Source organism: Chlamydotis macqueenii, chromosome 3, assembly GCF_036417535.1.
Source record: "Chlamydotis macqueenii isolate bChlMac1 chromosome 3, bChlMac1.mat, whole genome shotgun sequence".
NCBI lineage: Eukaryota > Metazoa > Chordata > Aves > Otidiformes > Otididae > Chlamydotis > Chlamydotis macqueenii.
Genome location: NC_141558.1, coordinates 16,357,450 through 16,378,139, shown reverse-complemented (window position 1 = coordinate 16,378,139; position 20,690 = coordinate 16,357,450). Strand labels below are relative to the sequence as shown.

Genomic DNA, 20,690 nt, shown 5'->3' with positions numbered 1-20,690 from the left:
CTTGAAGCTTTCCCCTGGGGTGTGCCAGCACTGCAAGCCAAATGCCCTTGTAAAGCTGAAGACAGCAAAAAGGGAAGGGGGGTGGATAAAAGCTGGCAAAGCCATAATTTGGGTTAGTCTGGGGAAGACTGAGAAGAACTTTAAAATAATTTCCCTGGCTACGTTTTGGGATGTACTTAATGCTTTCAAAAAAAGTTGTCTTGGAACAGCACAAATTTGGGATGCTGAGACGAGGGCTGGAAGGCGAGCGGGCATTAAGCGCTGGCTTACCTTCGGCGCTGCTGTCCCTGCACGTCATCCTGGCTTGGACCAGTGCAGAACAAGCAGTGCAGGTTGGGGTGACTGGGGATGGGGCTCTGCCAGCGTGCCGTGCTGGCGTGAGTTAGATGTCGTTTCACACATTTCAGTGTCCCTTCGCACAGCAGGACTCTGTGCTGCCAGCTCTGTGAGAGGATGTGTGTGCACAGGGGAAGGGATGGGGACTGTTTGCCTGTCCGGACAAACTTTTCCACCTATCCTCACTCCCTGAGCTTTTTATACTACTGTGTTATGTTTGAGGAGGGAAAAAAAAGAGTTTATATCCCTCATCTGGTGATTGTTATTACATCCATTTCCTTTCTATTGTTAAAACTAGTAAAGGATGTTGCAGAGCCTGTGCAAAGAAGCCCATGATAAGCACTTTGCAAAACCAGGGATCCATCCCAAACCCATAAGCTTTTCAAAACCTGTTTAGAGACTTTGCAACAGCGGGACAGCTCCGGGAGGTGGCACTAACTCACTGCAAAGGCTGACAAAAGGCTACCTGGGAGGAGCACAATAAGTAAGCGATCACGTAGTGGGATAGTACTCCTGCAAAATCTCTGGCAAGGTGCTCCTGGCTCCCAAAGCTTTGATTATCTTTTAAAGCTGTAGGTTCCCAGCCTTTATTCTTGAAGCAGAGAGGAGAGGAGCCATTGCAGGTCTTGGTAGCTTGTAAATTCCTGGTAATTAATCGTTGCGTCGTCTTCTGAGACATGCTGATAATGAGGATTGAGTCTGGAGAAAAACCTAGTGCACAACAAGCCCATGTTCTGGATACAAAGTACTCTGGTCTATCTGTTCGTGGCCACACAAGGGTATTTCTTCCTTCTGTTAAGCAGCATCACACTGGTTCTCTGCTTGGGGGTTGTCATGGGTGTTTCGTTTTTTGGGGGGGGGGGGGGGCGGGGGGGTTAGGCAATTATGAAAATGAAATTAGATATGTTCAAAATCACTCTTAACTCATTTTCACCATAGTTCAATTGTTTTATTAAATAAAAAAAATACTATTCTTTCCATTTTGAAGTGAACACTAACAGGGTATTGTATGTCTTACAGGGGAATACTCGAAATAGCATTCATATTTTTTAAGTGTAAAGCCCAGAAACTCTTTCACTGAAATAATGGCATTTTTCCTGTGTTTCAAGATAACATGTTGCCTAATATTTTTTTAAAGAGCTTTTAATATCATTTAAAAAAAATAAACAAAGCAAAACAAAAAACCCTAGATAGTTTCAAGCATAAGCTGTGCTCACAACAGCTTATGTAAAACTGATGAAACGCTTTGTTCTAACTTGCCCAAAGTAACATAAATTTTTCGAAGCATGATTGTGTTCTTACCAAAATGGTGAAACACTGGACAGTGAGGATTGAGTGTAGGAGGAATCCTGCTGCTGAAAGTTTGATGATGACATTTGAGATCTCTTGGGCTGAAATATCTGGGAAAGATGGGTGGAGTCTTCATAACATTTGGAGAGTTCGTTGAAATTCATTCTGGACGAAGTGGCTTTGCCCCTTGTAAAGGTTTGTATAAAGAACTAAGGATGTTGTGCTGCTTCTTAGGAATTTTACCTGATCTCTCAGAAGAAACAAGGTCCTGCTTGTAGTGGCAAGGACCAGCATTCAGATTTCAGCACTCACTGAGTAGTCCCTTGCTCAGCAGCCAGCCCTGAGTCTGTGTGTCACTACTGACGGGTGCTGCTTTCCTCTTCTACAGGTTTTCATTTCTGTGAACTGCCTCAGCACAGACTTCTCCTCTCAGAAGGGAGTTAAAGGCCTGCCCCTGAATCTTCAAATCGACACCTACAGCTACAATAACAGGAGTAACAAACCTGTCCACAGAGCCTACTGCCAGATTAAAGTCTTCTGTGACAAGGTAAGGTTGGGTCAAAGTTGCAGTGACTCTTGGGAAAAGCTGTTCCACAGTTTAGCAGCTTTTCTTCATGCATTTCTGTCTTCCCCTTCATGCCCTCTCTATGGAAAGGAGGTCCGCAGGTGCCCAGGATGTTTGGTTTTCATCTAATATTAGGTGATTTCAAGACCTCAGTAAAGCAGTACGAGTGTAACGGTGTCATCCTGTGGCATGTTACAGCACAAGCTTTGTAGAGGCTCGTCCTAGCAATATTTGGGCTGTACAGGGATTGGGTTGACCTGTCCCAGAGGAAGAAAATCTCTGCTGTAAATGGTGCCTCAGCTAAGCATCCACATGAGGAAGATTAAATACAAGATTTCACAGGCTATAGCTAGTGTTGTCCTCTAGGACCTGCTTGTAGTGATGGGCAGTGCTGTGGGAGGGTTTTTACAGGATGGTAGGAACAGGCAAGTGACCTGCTGTTGGAAGGAGAGGGATGGTACAAGGAGGCTGGAAGCAGCGTTGAAGTGGATGGACAGCAACACTGAAACTGTTCCTTCTGTTGCATGGTCACAAAATGGTTTGGGTGGGAAGGGACCTTTAAAGATCATCTAGTCCAATCCCCCTGTTATGAGCAGGGATGTCTTCCAGTAGATCAGATTGTCTGAAGCCTCATCCAACTTGGCCTTGAACACTTCCCTGGATGGGGCATCCACAGCCTCTCTGGGCACCCTGTTCCAGTGCTTTACCATCCTCACGGTAAAGAATGTCTTCAGCTGGAGGACAGTGAAGGCTGATATAACTGCTGCTGGCTCCATGTGCAACGTGCAGGAAGGTATCTTGCACTTGACGATCCAAGTGTGGCTTGATTTTTGTAGATCAGGATTTAATGATGATCTAGTGAACTTTTAAACTGAGGGAACCTGCAAGTTTTTATTGTTTTAAACACTTCAGATACATTTTATCTTACACTTGTTATATACAGTTGTTATAGCTATGGGTATCTTTTGTCGTCATATCCCCATCTGACCTGAAAGAAAAGCAAGTGTTTGCATCTTGGATATGGTTGTTGGATTTCATTAGATTACAGGCCTTGAAAGTAAACACTGGGCAGATCTCACAGTTGGCACATTCTGGCAAACCTGCAGCTCAGGTACCGTGGAGCTGAGCTCCACAAAAACAGCTCTGCAAGAATTGGTGTTCCTGCCTCTGCAGCTGAAAAAAACTCAAAAAAACCCTAAAAAGACCTTCTCTCTCTTTCCTCCTTCCCCTTAAACTCTTCTCTCGCAGGGAGCAGAGAGGAAGATCAGGGATGAAGAGCGAAAGCAAAGCAAAAGAAAAGGCAAGTGCACTGACCCCAGCTCTCAGTTGAATGCCTGTAAGTAGAAATTATTCCATCAGTATTTTAAAAATAAGATCTTATTTTGGTTACAAATAACTTGTGCAGTGGAACTCTCCTAAGTCATTTTTTTCTCTCCTATGGAATAGTGTTTGCTTTAAGCAGTTCCTTATGGAGCCATTAATTGTGTTTTGCAGCATACTGAGTCACCTGGTTCTTCCTGTCCAAGACAGGGTCCTGCTATGTTTTCAGTTGGGTATGGTCTTTGGCAGTTGAAATGATAGGGTGAGTGTGTGATTTTTTGGGTACTGCTAGAGCCCCTGCAGCTCGGTGTGGCAGCAAGTAGTGGAGCTGTTCCAAGTGTTTCCAGCTTGATCCTAAACTTAGGCTTTAACTTATGTTAAAAATGTGTTTATAACTGTGCAGCAAGGTGGTGGCAGCCTTGGGACTGAGCCTCCAGCATCGCAGCCTTATGCTTGCTCTTCTAGAGCGAAGTGGTCCTTAGTAAATGATTTTGATAAAGTTGAGAAGGATGTGAAGGCCTCAGCACTCCTAGTATGGAAAAGCTGTGGAGCTTCTTCTGTCTGGGCATCTTTTCTTTAACTGCTGCAGCTGAATGCAACAGATCCTGTGTTTGGATGACTAGTTATTCACCAACATAACTGCTTAGAGGAAAATGTATCTCCCTGTTCTTCCTTCGCACGTGGCAGGTGTGTGCTCTCCCTGGCTCTGCTCAGTGTGCTTGTCAGAGCTGTGCTATTAACAGTCCAACTGGTTCAACAAGCATGCACCTCACGGCTTGCTGGGCAGGATTTTCCTGACACAGCAGATACAGGCTGCTGGAGCAGCTTCAGAAGAAGATTATGCTACGAGGGAACCCATTTCCTCAAGGGCAGTTGCAGAAAGGGCTGGGTTGGTTTGTTGGATTTTTTTGTTGTTGTTGTTGTTTGGTTGGTTACTTTCCCAAAATACATGGTGAAAGGTAGGTTTAGCACACTGTTAGCATTTCACAAACGTAGTAGCCCCAGCAGCTCCCAAAAAGATTACTGCGTGCAGCCTTTTGCCTAATGGCTGGAAAGTGCAAACAGTTTCAATGCAGATTTCGAGGATCTTATGATTTTACAAAAGCTGCTTTTTGGTGAGCATTTTCTAGGCTTGGACTTAGTCTGGTGTGACCGTTATTTTCCTGGAAAGTACAGTCCATTGCTGTTTAGTTTTTGTATGGGAAGTTTTTAGTTACTTTAAACCATAAACTGTTACACCCCCCTCCAGGGTCACAATGCCATGTGCACATGGACTCATCAACAGCAGAAATAGTTTGTGACTTTTGAACAAAGTTATTTTCTACAGGGATTGAGCAATCTTTGAAAAACTCAGTTTTGCAAGGGAAAAAGAAAAAAAAAAGACCAAAAAAAAAAACCATGTCTTCGACCTGGGACGTGAGAAGTGTTTGGCTTGCAGTTGGTTCGACAAAAATTGAAATGTTTCCGCTTGGTAAAATGAGCAAAGTCTTCAGCTGGTGTCAGTTTGACATTAATGTGCTGAAGTGCAGTTTAAGGTGCCTCCTACCTCACTCTGCCAAATGGGTCTTTGTGGGTGAAGTCTGTCCAGTTGGTGGCTTGTGTCACGTTAGCTAGTGTGTTGTGAGAGCCAAAGTGCTCTGTGGGCGACAGTGCTGGACGTGGTGGAGGGTGAACTGGGGTCTGGCAGCTTGAGGTGACCAGGATGAGCAATGAGATGACAAAAGTAGAAGATTTGAAAGTGCAGAAATGAAACGTGACTCTAAAAGTACCATCTTGCAAGAAGCAGTATTTGTACCACCTGTGTAGTGTGATAGTGCTGTCTCTTTGAAAGGCTCCCAACTGGAACCATGTGGGTTGCAGGTTGTCTCTTCTCTTTGGCTTCTTTCTGCCTTCCTGGTGTGGGAAATCCAGCAACCTTCTGAGGGAAGGACAGTGATAAGAGAGGACTCAGGCTGGCGTTTGCCTGGTACATGGAAGACCTGTGTTCCTCTGTTGGAGTGTGTGGCCAGACCATTCTCCAGCCCAGTTTAATACACGAACAAAGTCAAGTAGCTCACTTGGAGAGATGGAGTAAACTCCAACTTGTCTGTGAAATGAGCTGGACTCCTGGGGGTCCAGACCCTTGTCTGAGAGGCAAACAACCCAGCTTCAAACTCCTCTACCACAGGAGCTTCGACTACGGAGTACCTTTGCTCAACAGCGTACATGCCTCTTAAATGATGTAGGAAAGCCACAGCCCCATCAGTGTCTTCACTGTCATCTATTCCAATCTTTGGTGTCTCTGCAGTTTCTGATGTCAAAGTGCCAATGCTTCCCTCACACAAACGTACGGACATCACCATCTTCAAGCCCTTCATGGATCTAGACACTCAGCCAGTCCTTTTCATTCCTGACGTTCACTTTGCAAATCTTCAGCGTGGTGCTCACGTAAGTAAAGCTTGTGGGTGTGGGGATGAGGAGGGCTATAGGATGTATTTGCAAAACGGCTAGGATGCTGTGTGTACGTATACATCTATGAAATGCCAGACTATCTGCACTGATGCTGTAAACAAATACAGGCTGAGTCTCGTGTGAGCAGGAGATGTTGCTCCTAGTCACATTGGCTGGAGTTAATCGGGATGTCTTATGAATAAATTATTTGCCTATGAACTCCCATTTCCATGAACCTGGAATGGTGTTTCCAAAGCATCTCCAGCCAAGAGTTCATTGAACGAACTGCAGGCTGGTTTTCTCTTGTAAAATCCGTTGGGTTTCTGGTGCGCCTCTGTAGACTTCGGGCTCCTCCAGACTGCTGCTGCAGGGTGAAAAGCCATTCTGTAGAACTGGCAAGTCTGTCAGCTCTGTGATCCACTGCCAGAGCATCCTGCCTCAGTGTTCCTGGAAAGTCCCAGCTGACAGGAAACTGGAAGGGAAAAAATTGGAGTGCAAACAAGTTTCAAAATCCTGAACTTTCCTGTGCTGGGAGTTCTGGCATGCTCTAACAGAATGTTAATCTTACTTTTTAAGAGCATTGAATAAGCTTCTACAGGGGTGGAGAATAAACTTGTATCTGTAAGGCTGAATTTTCTGCATGTTTTCCTGGCAAGGCTCTAGTGCTAAGCTCGGTCAGAAGAGACTATGCCAGTTCAGATAGTAAGCTAGTTAGCTCTTTTATGTTCCTGTCACTCTTGTTTGAGATCCTTTCATTTCTCTTTATGAGAAGAGATAAAGATGATGCTTACCTGCTTATGAAAGATAGAGCCAAGGTGTCATTTGATGCAGAGTTGAAAAAATAATAAGAGGAAATGAATTCTAGTTGTGGATAAAATTTTCACAACCCTAAGCACAAGTGTTATTTGTGTATTAGAATGACGGCTAGTGCTTGTTGCTTGGAGCAAAGCATCTTGCTTCTAGTGGAGCAGTCATGGCTGCCTCCCTACTTCATAGAATCATAGAATGGTTAGGGTTGGAAGGCACCTTCAAAGGTCATCTAGCCCAACCCCCCTGCCAGGAGCAGGAACATCCCCAACCAGATCAGGTTGCTCAGAGCCTCATCCAGCCTGGCCCTGAATGTTTCCAGGGATGGGGCATCCGCCACCTCTCTCAGCAACCTGTTCCAGTGTTCTACAACTCGCATTGTAAAAAATTTTTTCCTAATATCTAATCTAAATCTACCTCCCTCTATTTTAAAACCATTACCCCTCGTCCTATCACAACAGGCCCTACTGAACAGCCTCTCCCCATCTTTCTTGTAGGCCCCCTTGAGGTACTGGAAGACCGCTGTCAGGTCTCCCCAGAGCCTTCTCTTCTCCAGGCTGAACAGCCCCAACTCTCTCAGCCTGTCCTCATAGGAAAGGTGCTCCAGCCCTCCTCTGGACCTTCTCCAACTGGTCCATGTCCTTCTTATGCTGGGGGCTCCAGAACTGGACACAGTACTCCAGGTGGGGTCTCACCAGGGCAGAGTAGAACGGGAGAATCACCTCCCTCGACCTGCTGGCCACGCTCCTCTTGATGCAGCCCAGGATGTGGTTGGCCTTCTGGGCCGCAAGGGCGCATTGCCTGCTCATGTTGAGCTTCTGGTCCACCAGCACTCCCAAGTCCTTCTCCTCAGGGCTGCTTTCAATCCATTCCCCGCGCAGCCTGTATTTGTGCCTGGGATTGCCACGACCCAGGTGCAGGACCTTGCACTTGGCCTGGTTGAACTTCATGAGGTTGGCACGGGCCCACCTCTCCAGCCTGTCAAGGTCCCTTTGGATGGCATCCCTCCCTTCCAGCATGTCGACGGCACCACACGGCTTCAAGTCATCAGCAAACTTGCTGAGGGTGCCCTCTATCCCGCTGTCCATGTCACCGATAAAGATGTTGAACAGGGCCAGGCCCAACACGGACCCCTGAGGGACACCACTCATGACCTGTCTCCACTTGGACATCGAGCCCGTTGACCACCACTCTCTGCGTTCGGCCATCCGGCCAACTCCTTATCCACCGAGTGGTCTGTTCATCAAACCCATGCCTCTCTAGTTTAGAGAGAAGGCTGTCATGCGGGACAGTGTCAAAAGCTTTGCACAAGTCCAGGAAGATGATATCCGTTGCTTGTCCCTTGTCCACCGATGCTGTCACCCCATCATAGAAGGCCACCAAATTCATCAGGCACTTGGCAGCCTTGTTTTCTCCAACGTCCTGTACTGGACGAGTGAGTTGGGTGGGTGAGCCATCTGCCCGTCCCTCGCAGCTCCTGCCGTGAGCTCAGGCATTCCCTCTGCTTTAACTTGATGCTGTTGGACTTCTGCTCATGCCAGATGCAGCAAGGTTGTTGTTCCATTCCAGTGACTCTTTAACACAAACAAAGCTGTTGCAAAGTCGCTATTAACAGATAGCACTTAGAGGGACAGAGAGCATTGCTGACATGACCATGTTACACCAGCTAATGGGTCTGTCCTTACGCAACTTTGTTTTATAGCGTTCAGAGCCCTTTGTAGTGTTTCCCGAGGACTGAGTACTACATAATGTTCTAACTAGCTAGCTAATTCATCTGTGTGTTTTGCTGCATATGTCAAGAAAATCTCCCCTTTGTTTTAAAAGGTCCTTCCTGTTGCTTCAGAAGAACTGGAGGGTGAAAGGTAAGAGCTGTGCTACTTCAGCCTACTCAAGTCTTGCCCTCAGACAGAGGGGTAAGGCCCTGTAATAGTTCCGCTGCTAACCCTTTGCCCTGTCAATGACAGCTCCAACCTGAAGCGAGGAGCCTATATCGGTGAAGAGGATTTCATCGCTACTCCAAATAAGATGGCTAGAATAGAAGAACCAAAAAGAGGTATTATTTTCTTCTTTCAGAGGCTGAATTATTGGAGTATTTGTCCGTCATGATAGAGAAATGCATCTGAAGTTAGTTAAGTTTATTTTGGAGGATACTTTAGCCTGATTTTTCTGGCTTTGAGTAGTAATAGAAAGAAAGAGTTTATTTATCAGGATGTAGTTCAGCTCCACAGATCTTTCACCATGTCAGAATTTCTGGGATTTTCTGCCAACGCAAGTACCAATTGGCTCTGAACCTGTAATGAAAGAGAAGCAGAGGATGTGAGCAGCTTACCAGTCTCCCTCCTGGACTGGAGGAGAGAATTCATCACGTAACCCACTACAAAATACTTTGGAAATCTTCTGTAGGACTTTAAGCAATGAATGAGCTGGTTCTGAGTATAAAACTGTTGCACCTTGCACAGTGTCAGAAAATGGGCTGTTGCCTGCTAAGAGCCAAACTGGTGTGGAGAAGGTTAAGTCTAGCAAGTCTGCCCTTAATGGGGCTGCACTTCTGTAGTCTGGATAAACTAGAGGAAGGGAGGATGGATTTTATAAAAGGAAATTGCACTTCTTGGTTTTCCTTGTTGCTGTCTCCCATGAAACGAGACCCGTGGGATTCTCTCTCCTTTGGCTGGTGTGTCATCTGACCTGTGCTTAACTGAGAGTGTGTGTGCTGTCTTCATTTTTTAAATCTACAGTCCTCCTTTTTTAAACCTGCAGCCCTCCTTTTTTCAAACTTACCTTAGCAGAGGTGCTGTGCTGTCCTGAGTTCACCTTGTTCAATTAGATGTGCCAGGAATTGTTCCATGTTGCAGGTGTGTCAGAGCTGTGGCTGATGAACCCTTGTAAACAACCCAGGCTGCAATACCTAGTCATTAGAAGAGGGATTAAAGACAGCAAAACTGTTAAAGTCCAAGCTTCTTGCTCTTGTGGCTTATTCCTCAGCCTTAGTGCAGTTTTTAATGAGGCTTATGTTACATGCAGCGACTCTGCTAGCTTGAGAACGCTAGGGATGCTTACCTAATTGGGTTTCTTATTCTTCCGTTCCCCTCCTAGCAGGAGACTTACGTCTGCTTTGCGTGTCAGCTGAGGTGGTATGAGTATTGCTGAAACATGGCAAGGGGTAGGAAGAGAGATGAGACAGCCTAGGAGGAGCAGAGGACTGTACAAATAAATTGTTTAAAAATGAGGGGGTGGCTAGGATGGCTTCACCTGCTGTGGTAGCATTGTTAAATCATTTTATTGTGCAAAGTCCTATGGCAGGTGACCTGGGAGATAGGGATGCTCAAGAGTCTCAAAGCTGTGTGTTTTGTGTTCCACCTTTCTGTGTTTCACATAAAACCTTTTTCAAAAATATAGAAAATAGCAAATAGCGAAAAGGTTCAAAGTATTTTGACAATAAAGACTTCTGAGCATGCAGTATTTCTGCGTGGAAGAAGTGTGTTTTGAACTAATCTAGCTATGCGTGTTTTTGATGCAATCTTCAACGTATATTGAATGTACATGTGTATATCTCCTCGTGAGATCCTCAATGTGTATTACTCTGGACTTAGCCACTGTATTGTACAGATCATTTTTGAGAAGCAATTGTACAATAAATTACTCTCTCCAATCTGGTTTTCAGTGTTGCTGTATGTTCGAAAAGAGTCAGAGGAAGTCTTTGATGCACTAATGTTAAAGACACCATCTCTGAAAGGTCTAATGGAAGCGGTAAGTAAGAAGGCTGTTTTATAGTCCTTGCCTCCAGTTTGAAAAAAAACTGGTGTAGTCCCTGGCTATCCAGTCTTTGTACACTGGGCAGTCACGGGAGCTAGATTCTCAATTGCTGCTTGTGTTCGCATATTCCTGCTCTTCTGGATAAGAAGTGTAAGGCTGATTTCCTTTCAATAACATGGAAATTAATGTAAATAATGCTTTAACTCATTATTAAGGGTCTTCAGGAAGCTTCCCTTTTAAGTACCTTACCCTACATCTGTGAGGGCTGGGTGTAAGAAGGTGTTTCTCAGTCTTCCTGAAAATACAAACATGTTCAAGCTTGATGACTGGATACCTGAGATAGTCCCAAAGTGACAGTCATTGCTGGAAAGAGGGCCTTCTAGATTCGCTTCTTGTGTAGGCTCTTGTGGTGGTTTAGCCCCAGTCACCACACAGTTTCTCGCTCACCCTCCCCAGTGGGATGGGGGAGAGAATTGGGGAAGAAAGGAAAACTCATGGGTTGAGATGAAGACAGTTTACTAGAACAGCAAAGAAAAATTGCAATAATAACAAAATATAAGGATACTAAAATATGCAAAATGATCAATTTACGATTTCTCACTGCTCGATGTCCCAATGACTGATACAGCCCGTCCTGAGCAGCGATCACGGAAACGAAACTGAGCAGCAAGCAAAGGAGCAAAAGAGAGAGAGACAGATCCAGTGATGCTCCCCTCCAGGCAACCCCACCTTATGTACTGAGCATGACATTTATGGCATGGAATACTCTCTCTGGCCAGTTTGGGTCAATTATTCTGGCTACATCCTTCCCAGCTTCCTGCACGTGCACATTAGCAAGACCTGGAAAGCCAGACAGTGTCCTTGGTCTCAACAACTCATATCATCAGGGTGTTTGTCAACATTCTTCACATACAAAATCCAAAACACACTGGCTACTGAGAGGAAAATTAACTCCATCCCTGATGAAACCAGGGCAGCTCTGCTTTGGCCAAGCTGCAGAAGCAGCTGTGTAGATATTTTCCTAGTTTTGTCAAAAAATGGTCAACAGACTGCCACTGTGGATGTTCCTCATGTCAGAGAGGGTATTTTAATTAGAAGATGGAGTGATTTCCAGAACATGTTCAGTGGCTTGGGTTTATTTTGAGCTTTCAAAGCCTTGTTTGGGGGCCTCCTCTCCTGCTTCATAACCTGCTTATGAAGAGCTCCAAGTCCCAGCTTCTGAGTGCACTTGAAGACCTTTATATATCTGTACACATGTGCATGAAATTGCTCTCTGGTACTTGACTTCCAAAATAGCCTTCCACTACCCCTGCTTCTGCGGTGCTGCAAAGGAAATGCAGAGCTTAACTGAGGAATGATGTAATGTTTGGCACGAGCTCAAAACTGACTTTTCTGGCTGCCTCTTTCTGTGACTAATGCCTCATCGGTGCCTGGAGGACCGAGGCTTTGGGGCTGTGCAGCCAGGTCTTGGCGTTAGCTCTGGGACTCGGGGATGATTCTGTAGTCTGAGGCACCCTCCTGGTTGTGCGGCTTTGCTAGCACAGGCAGGCTGCAGAGAAGGGCTAATTCCGAGGGGGAGTGAAGGTGGTAGAGTCCTCCCTTACCTTGTGGTCCTGAAGTGAAGCTGCACCTTTGCTGTTCTGCTTGGACTTCTTAAAGCAAGCAACCAAGAGCTTAGAGCTGTAGCTTGGAGGAAACCCCCTGTGCTTTTGCATCCTGAAATGGTGTGTTGGTTTGGTACTTGCTGCCATTCTGATGGAGCAGTTTGCAAAAGTAAACCAAGCTTGGGTTATTGATCTTGTGATTTTTCTGGAGGTTTGTATGGTGGAGTGCCATGGTTACTGTCTGTGGCTTCACGCTGAGGTCACTCTGCTGGGTAAGGGGACATTTCTCATCAGCTCGTGTCCTTAGCAGCAGAGGTCTTTTGCTGTTTTCTTCGTGCACCAGCCGCTGTGATGACTGGTTTTCACCTGATCCCTCTGACATGGAATTTAAAAATGTTTTTTGATATACTGAGAGAGCAGAGAGCCAAAAGATGATGAGAAACAGAGTGTGAGGTGTTTTTTTAATGCGTGGGCTTTTTGGTGTGGGGGCAGGGGGTTGCTGTATGAGAAGTCAGTGGCCAGGTTTAGAACATGATTAAAATTTTTGCACAGAAGTTGGCGAACTGCAGAGGCGAGGTTCTCTTCTGTAGGCTTATGCTATAGTTTGGGATTTAGTATTGCCTGTATAGGGCAGAGTGGTCATTTTGATCTGCAGACCTTTTTTGTTCCTTTCTGTAAAATAAGTGGAAGACAATGCCAGCTGTCTCCTTACTTCACCACTGCTTGCTTTCTTTTGTTCTAGATATCTGACAAGTATGAGGTGCCTTTTGATAAAATAGGAAAAATCTTCAAAAAATGTAAAAAAGGGTGAGTATATAACTGTGCAACAACTGTCTGAGAATATGAATTCCTTTTTTCAAACCTGAAGGCAAATCTGCTTTGTAATTCCTCCATGCACTGCATATATGTGGATGTGTGCGTGTGTACACGTAACATTACTAATCCTATTCCAATGTCATTCATATAGGACCCTTCCAGTCGTCTCCTAGAATTATGTAGTCTGACTTCCTCGGTAAATACAAGTCACAGGACCTCTCCAAGTTAATTGCTGTTTGAACCAGACTTGATCATGTCAGAGGAAGAAGAGTTTAGTTTGTTTAAAGACTCCCAGTGACGAAGAACCTACTTTAACCCATGTTAAATTGCTCCAGTGGTTAATTGTACTCACTGTATTCACATTTGGCTGCAACTACTAAACCTGCTTCTCTTTCTGTGTGCTAAATTGAAGAGGACTTTACTTGCAAAATATCCGTTCCCCACAGAGGCCACACTCCACACTATTTATTTTGCAGCATAAATAATTGACTATGTCTGCTTTTATTTCTCCTTTTAATCTTTCAGTAATTTTCTTGGTTTTTCTCTAAAGTCACTTCAGCATTTTAGCCCCTTCCCCAAAGCCCCTCTGGCTGGTAAAACACATCCTTTAATCACCTTTGGAATGTAGTTTCAAGAGTTGTGCTTTCATAGCAGAATTAGCGCAGGAGAGTAACAGCAGAAGTTTCAAATTGGTGGTAGCTAAACCACTGCTAAGGAAGGTTGTGTGTGTGCATATGCACACTCACATGTGTGTGTATATACACACACATTGACTGGAAGCAGCCAGTCAATGTTTCTTCCCTGCAAGCTCTCTAGGATTTTGTGCTGATTGTTTATAGCTTTCAAACAAACCAGTTCAGAGCCCCAGGGTTGCCCAAGTGTCTGCAGCTTCCGAAGGATTTCTCCCAGTTCTGAGGTCTCCCTCCCTCCCTGGTCCAGAAACCAGGGTTAACCCCTTCATTTAGATCGCAGAAGGATGACAAGCCTTGATGGCAGGTTTGGGTAAGAACAGCTAGATCTGCTATAGGAAACAATGCGTCAGAGATGAGCAGGGGTCTTGCGTTACCTCTGGGCAGTCCAGGTTCTCTGAGACTTGAGGGCACTTTTGCTCTCTCTGACATTTAGAACTGTAATATCTCTCTTATTTTTTTTCCAGAATTCTGGTCAACATGGACGATAACATTGTGAAACACTATTCTAATGAAGATACCTTCCAGTTGCAGATTGAAGAAGTTGGAGGATCTTACAAGCTCACTCTCACTGAGATCTAAGATCATGGATCCTCTGTGGATTTTAAACAAAGGTGTCTCAAGTGAACATTTTCCCATAATTCAGGATGTTGGGCAAAACACTAATAGCCTTCTCCAGAAGAAAGCCAGAAGTTGACTTGTTCTGGGGAGCAGAGCAGTCGTTTTGCTTAATACAGTTGTGTTTCTGTTCTTTCCAAAGAACATTTTAATGCTCATGACCTTATTTGCACTTGAAATGAGCAAGCAAAGATCAGCAATTAAATAGAGAGCATGTATAAAACACTAGTAAATACGGGAGGGGGAAACCCCTGGAAGGTGGCCTTTTAGAGTGGTGATATCTTATTTATCTATTCAGTAACTATGTTTGAGTCCGTTACCAGCTGATACCATTTGATTGGACTGTTTTCTGCTAGGTAGAGCTGCAAAACTACTAACTGATACTAGTAGGAATTGCGTGCAGGTTGGAGAAAAGTCTTTATAATGTTTACTCTTGAACAGGGCAGACTGTTGAAATCACTTGTGTCATTTGGGAGGAATGTAAAACTGCCTTGCTTATGAAGAACTCGCCTTAGTAACTGTGTGAACTCTCATCAGATGAAGCTATATTGTATATAAGTGCAATATATTTTTTGAAGGTTTGTAAATGTGTACATACAAGTGATATATAATATATATAAAATATGGTGTTCTGTATATACCGTGAATATATGCAATGAAGCCCATCTAAAAGGATGCCATATACAGAGAAAGCAGATATTTAACATAGCTATTTAAAAATGGACAAACCCTTAACATGCACCAAAGGTGAGCACATGTTTGTACATTCATGGAAGGCACAAGAGACCTGCTTGTTCAACATGGATCTTCCTACGTGGAAGGAAAAAGGTACCGGCTCTCTCCTAAGCCCTCCTGCACAGCAAGGTGATGGCAGTCCTGGCTTCTCTGATGAGCTGCCAGTGTGAGCCCTGAAATGGCTGCATACTGCTGGCCTGGCAGGTGATTTGGGCCGAGTCTAAGAGCTGGGTCCCAAGAGGAGCTGAGCACTTGCAGTTTCCTTGAAATCTCACTTCTGGGAGTCAGGAAGAAGGTCTTCTGGATTTTTTTTTTTTTTTTTTTTCTGTAGCAGTGTAATTAAGGATCAGCTGGATGCTGCCTGCAACAGCAGCTTAGGCTGGTCCCTTGGGTCGGAGCCAGCTTGCAAGGTCCTAGAATGTCACCAACTGGAAGTGCACAGGCAAGGCTTTTGAGAGAGGAAGGTGGCATCTCAGTGCAGCAGGCCAAGCGGTCATGGGGACTAGGAGCTGCAGGCAGGTTGAGCATTTCTGGTGTGTGTACATCACCAGGCATTGACCAGCTGCTGAGGTGGAGAGACCAAACAGGGGCAACTGGTAGCAGGTTTCCTGAGCCTAGCCCCAGCTGGGAGTGCCAAACACCTCCAAAAAAAATACTGCTCTGCAATAAATAGTACGGTATTTACTCATGTGCTTATGAAGAGAAGGCACCTTCTGGTTAGTAGCAAGTGAGAGAGAAACATTTAAAGAGCAGCACTTGGCTCTAAGGCAAAAACCTGCATTACAGGGTGAGCAGATGAGTGCGAGTACCAGGTCCAGTGTCACTTAGTGCTTTTGTTAGGGATCTGCTTAATGAAAGAGATTCATAACGTTTTTAGACAGCACAAAGCTGCACATGCCTCACCTAGGATGTGAGGGTCAATCTGGATAGGCTGGAGAAATAGTCCGGAAAAGTAGGATATGATTCTACTTAATGGTTAACAGTTCTACTTAATGGTTAAAGAATTGTAACCGAATGTTGTTCAGCTGTGTCATGCTGCTGTTTGGAAGAGGGAGGCAAATACCACGTTGAGTTGATAAACAGGAGCATGGCCTGCAAGAAATAAGAGACCTGCCTTTTGCCCTACTTGGCATCGCTGAGGCCTGTGCTGGAGCGCTGGGCCCGGCCGTTCCAGGCCATTCCAGCAGAGCCTCATCCTGTCAGATGTCCCAGAGAGGCCAGACTGCCTGGTCCTTCAGCCAGAGCTCATGGCTTCTGAGGAGGAAGGGCTAGATGAGTTGCATGGTGAGCGGTCATCTTCAGAAGGGAAGGTTGAGGGGAGCAGCCTCCCAACATGCAGAGGTGTTCTCCCAGTCCATCGCAAACACAAGAAGAGTGGGTGTAAACTGCAGAAATTCAGGTTAGGTGTCGAGCTGGTTTTATGTAGTGAGAAGAGCAGGTTGCCCAGGGAGGCAGTGGAGTTTGGCATTGGGGGTCTTCAGAGCCAAACAGGCAAAGGTATCTCTGGACTGTCACAGGTATAGTTGATTCTCCCTTGGTGCTGAGACTAGGTGACCTCTTGAAGTCCCTCCCCACTATTTTTTTTTTTTTTTGATGATTTATATGAAATATAGTATTTTGGGACCAATCCTGAGCTGGTTCATAGCTCCATTCCCCCCTCCTGCCCCTTCCATTGACGGGACCCCACAGAGGCTTGCTGACACTCTGGGCACCACGTGCTCCCCTCTCTGCTCTGTGGCCGGAGTTGAGCAAACTCCATGTGGATGTGTCCACAACTGTGGGCGTGTGGACAGAGCCCGTGGGCTTGGAGATGAAGGAGAGAAGCCAGCGTGCAGCGTGGTGCTGAAGAGACTTGGCTGACACATGCCACCCTGTACAGGAATCCACTGCCTGCAGAGCAGAGCAGCCATGGGACTCGTACCCAGCCCGCCGCTTGGGCTTCCCTTCAGTCACGGGAATAATGTTACTATGGCAAGGGAATTTTTTTTTTTTTTAAACCTGATATATAAAATACGTATATATATTTACACGTTTTTATTGAAAATGGAAGTTTTATTACAGAAACTCAGTCTAGGGTCAGGGAAGTAGATTTAGAGTCTCCATAGAGGTAGGATTGACATGAACGTTATTTCTTTACTGCTTAATGAAGAAGTATGTGAACTAAATCTGACGATTGTTTTCCACTATGAGATATTCTGGGACACGGGTCTTATAACAGTAGCAGCAATGTCATGTATGTTTTATGAAACTGATTTTTTTTTTGCCTGCTGTTTTTTAATTGAAAATGTATTTTAAACCAAGCTATTAAATTTTATATGTTCATTTCTAATGATCAGTCTTTTATCTAGTAAACCCATCTGCCCTTCTCCCTTTATTTCCTTTGATAGGGGATCTATAAAAATCTGTGATCGTTTACTAGTTTCTCTTTGCAGAAGAAAATAATCTCCATGCCAGCCTTGCTGTTATTCCACATAAGAAATTATTTGTTCCATTCTCATTCCCTGCTTGATTTCAACCGACCTCATTCATTTTTGAGGTGGGGAAGCCGTGCAGCATTGTATTTTAGTAGGACTCTTTCCTTTTGGCAGTAAAACAAAACCAAAAAAGCCATCAGTAAGCTCAGATGTGTAGTGGGTTGGTGATGGCCAATGGTCTCTGCTGGCGGTTGAACAAAAGCAGTGGGGGCATTGCCACCTTCTGCGCCCTGTGCAGTGGCGGATGGGGTTTCCCATCACTGCAGGTGTGGAGAGGGGAGCTGTGGGTTCGCAGCAGTGCGAACAACTGACCCTGGCTGCCAGGTGTGAGGTGCTTCATGTAATCACCAGCCTGCCATCACTATGGGGAGTGCTGGGTGTCTTTCCAGGAGGAACTGTTATAATCAGCACTTTCCAAGTGGCACGGGGGACCACGAGTGAAGCTGCAGGCATCGACTCTCATGAGATAAAAACACTCAGTTAATGAAGTCTGCACTAATTCTCCAGAAATATCCTAATGCTGCTGTTGCTGTAGTGTCTGGAGAGGTGTTCACCACCTCTTTTTCACTGTTACAAAATGCTTCAACAAGCTTTTGCTTTAGCTGGCTCCCTAGCCCCTGCAGCGGTTGCAGGATGCTGCCCTGGGGCAGCTTCTGCGCCAGCACCTGGGCTTGCATCGGCGTGCCCAGAGCTCAGTGGGGAGCAGCGTGGGAGGCAGAAGATTTCTGGGCTAGGAAGGTAACACTTTCTATTTATTAACTTATTTCTAGTTCTGGTATGGGCTGCAAAATGGCAGCAGTGCTGCCGCCTCCTGGGACATGTGATAGCTTCCTCTTCCCAAGCCCTTATGTGGTGTGCATGTGTGTGCCCACGCCATCCCTCCTTCCTCCTCCTGCTGCTCTGTCGGCCCTTTTCTGTTCATCTAGTGAATTTAAAGAAAGCGTATTTTTAAGCAGCTCCTATCTACAGCAGATCGTCAGTGGATGAAAGGTGAACTCCCAAGCCAGGCAGCCGTACAGGGAGATCTGCATTACTTCCCTGGGGTGTGACTTCAGGCTTTAGTATCACAAATGTTTAGTTAAGCTTTTAAGATCCAATTTTTTTTTTTTTCTTTTTTTCATGTGGGAAAGCTGAACTGGGCAGCAGTCTCCAGCTTCATGATGGATCTTTTCTCTATACATATGAATTGCAGGAGCTTTTGTCTCAAAAGTCTTTTTCTGAAGGCTTTGCAAGAACATGTAGCTTGCAACCTCTACTTGATTTGTTTGGTATTTTAGGTGATTTAATTTATTAGTATGATTAAATTATTAAGTGTTAGATTGTACTTAAATGGCATCTCAACTAGATGAATTGGTCTGATGGAAAAAAAAAAATATGAGGTCTTACAGCTTGTTTTGCTGTTTTTCCTCAGACATCTCTACCATCATACCACCAGTGCTCTTTGCTGACTATCTCTGCATAGTTTGCAGTACTACAGAAGGGATATTTTTGGCTTTTCTTTTCTTCTTGGCTAGTTTCAGTACCTGCTGTGGCCGGAATGTTTGCAGGGCTTTTGGCACATCTTGCAGTTCCTCGTGTGCGCAGGGCAATGCTCCGTTACCCCATTGATCCGTTTGCACATGCAGCCTGTGGCTGGATGGCCTGCCCGCTGGCTGAAGCGTTATTTATTTTGTCACCTCTCCAGTGTGGCCAGGCTGCAGATGTGTGCACAAATACCAGTTGGTGACCAGTGTCAATGTCATTGAACTTGTGAGCTCCTGCTGCAGTGCTAGTTATTTTGGGCAGCATCTCGAGGCTGGTGCTGGCCTGCAGGTCGGTCACCTCTGCTGCGGCTTGATGGGTGGGAAGCACGCGCCAGGCAGGGGAAAGGTGCGCGGCTGAGCCTGGCAGCAGCTCTGAAGAGTGGGAACGTGATGGGGAAAGTGTTTGTACCTCTTGGGGATTTGATGCCTGGAGGTGGGGACAGCCCCAGGCTCAGGGATCAATGGCAGCAAGGGATGATGGAGTGTGGTGTGTGGGTGGCTGCTGCCGCCAAGCTGGAAGAGGTGTAAATTGGAGCGAAATCTGAAGCGAGGGCAAAGTGATGTGGGGAAAGGCAGGCGAATCGAGTCCTGTGGTTCCCCAGCACCAGGGAAAGCAAGTCCCCCGGTTCCTCAGCTCCCAGTGGGTGAGGAGAGCTGAATGGAGCCCCAGTTGGGCAGCACTGGCCCTGCCAACCTGTTGAGTCTGCACCCACAGTTTCTGGGGTGGATGGCCTGGGGCAAAGAGGGCGCAGTCCTGCTGCTGCTGCCAGACAGCCCAGCTTGAGCCAACTTGCCTGCTCCAGCCATCGGTGCGTGCCGGGGCAGAGCCCAGTCCCCAGCCTGGAGAGGTGCACTGGCTGCAGCGGCTGCCATCGCAGGGACTGCGCCATGGGGCGATGCTCAGCCCTGCTTGGAGGGGTGGCGGGTGCCCGGGGACCAAGGTGCAGGAGCACAGGGGATCGGCACCAGCTCTGCCAGGCAGCTGTGCTGTGCCAGCAGCACTGGGGTTGTTGCCAGCACTTGGTTTGCTGCTGCTTTTAATTGTTGTGATAAGGTTTGCTTGATTTTTTTTTTTTTTTTTTTACTTAAATAATTACATGAGCTTTGCAAACACTAATAAGTAAATAAAGTAGAAATGATCGCTCGGTGGTCAGCTTGGCAGGTTTTGTTTCCACAGTCTCTGCTCTGTGACTCTTTTCACTTGAAATACTTGGCTTTGAGCCCATCAGCCAGCACTGACCAAGGGCTTTCGGGGGGTGGCAGTGCTGGGTCCCCCGACTTGTGGGTGTCGGGGCCTTAAACCAGCCCTTGCTCTCCCAGTTTCTTCTGCTCTGTGTGCTTAAAAAAGAGCCCAGGCTGCAGGTGAGAGGCTGGTCGAGACCTGCTGTGTACAAAGCCCCAGGTCAGGATAACGTGTGAGACAAGAGAAGGCAGTTATAAAAGCAGCAATGGTAAGCTAAAAAAAAAAAAAAAAAAAAAAATTAAAAAATTTGTTGCTGCTTAAATTACCCCTTGCCATGCCACATGGCCGTTCCCAAATGAGCTGGCACCTCATGGCAGTCCTGTGTCGAGCTTCACCTGCCAGTGAGCCCCATCCCGGCCTCGGCGGGGGCTGAGCTGTGCCTGCGCAGATGCTGCTGGCCCATGGCCTTCCCGGAGCTCAGCTGGAGTGATGGTTTTGGTGAGAGAGGGGCCCACATCCACCCGATCTCTGCGGAGGCACGGCTCAT

General features: G+C 46.0%; 1 protein-coding gene across 2 annotated transcripts in view; it reads left to right on the top strand.

Moving 5' to 3' along the window:
- Positions 1-14,192, top strand: part of GRHL1 (grainyhead like transcription factor 1) — a 37,468-nt gene extending 23,276 nt beyond the window's left edge. Inside the window, exons 9-16 of one of the 2 annotated variants that reach the window (XM_086744870.1) lie at positions 2,015-2,173; positions 3,440-3,491; positions 5,799-5,938; positions 8,573-8,610; positions 8,713-8,801; positions 10,410-10,495; positions 12,848-12,912; positions 14,078-14,192. In XM_086744870.1, the coding sequence (XP_086600996.1) occupies positions 2,015-2,173; positions 3,440-3,491; positions 5,799-5,938; positions 8,573-8,610; positions 8,713-8,801; positions 10,410-10,495; positions 12,848-12,912; positions 14,078-14,192 (744 nt within the window). Of the gene's footprint in view, positions 1-2,014; positions 2,174-3,439; positions 3,528-5,798; positions 5,939-8,572; positions 8,611-8,712; positions 8,802-10,409; positions 10,496-12,847; positions 12,913-14,077 lie in introns of both variants that reach the window. The other variant, XM_086744869.1, reaches the window with a different exon arrangement.
- The last annotated feature ends 6,498 nt before the right edge of the window (positions 14,193-20,690 follow it).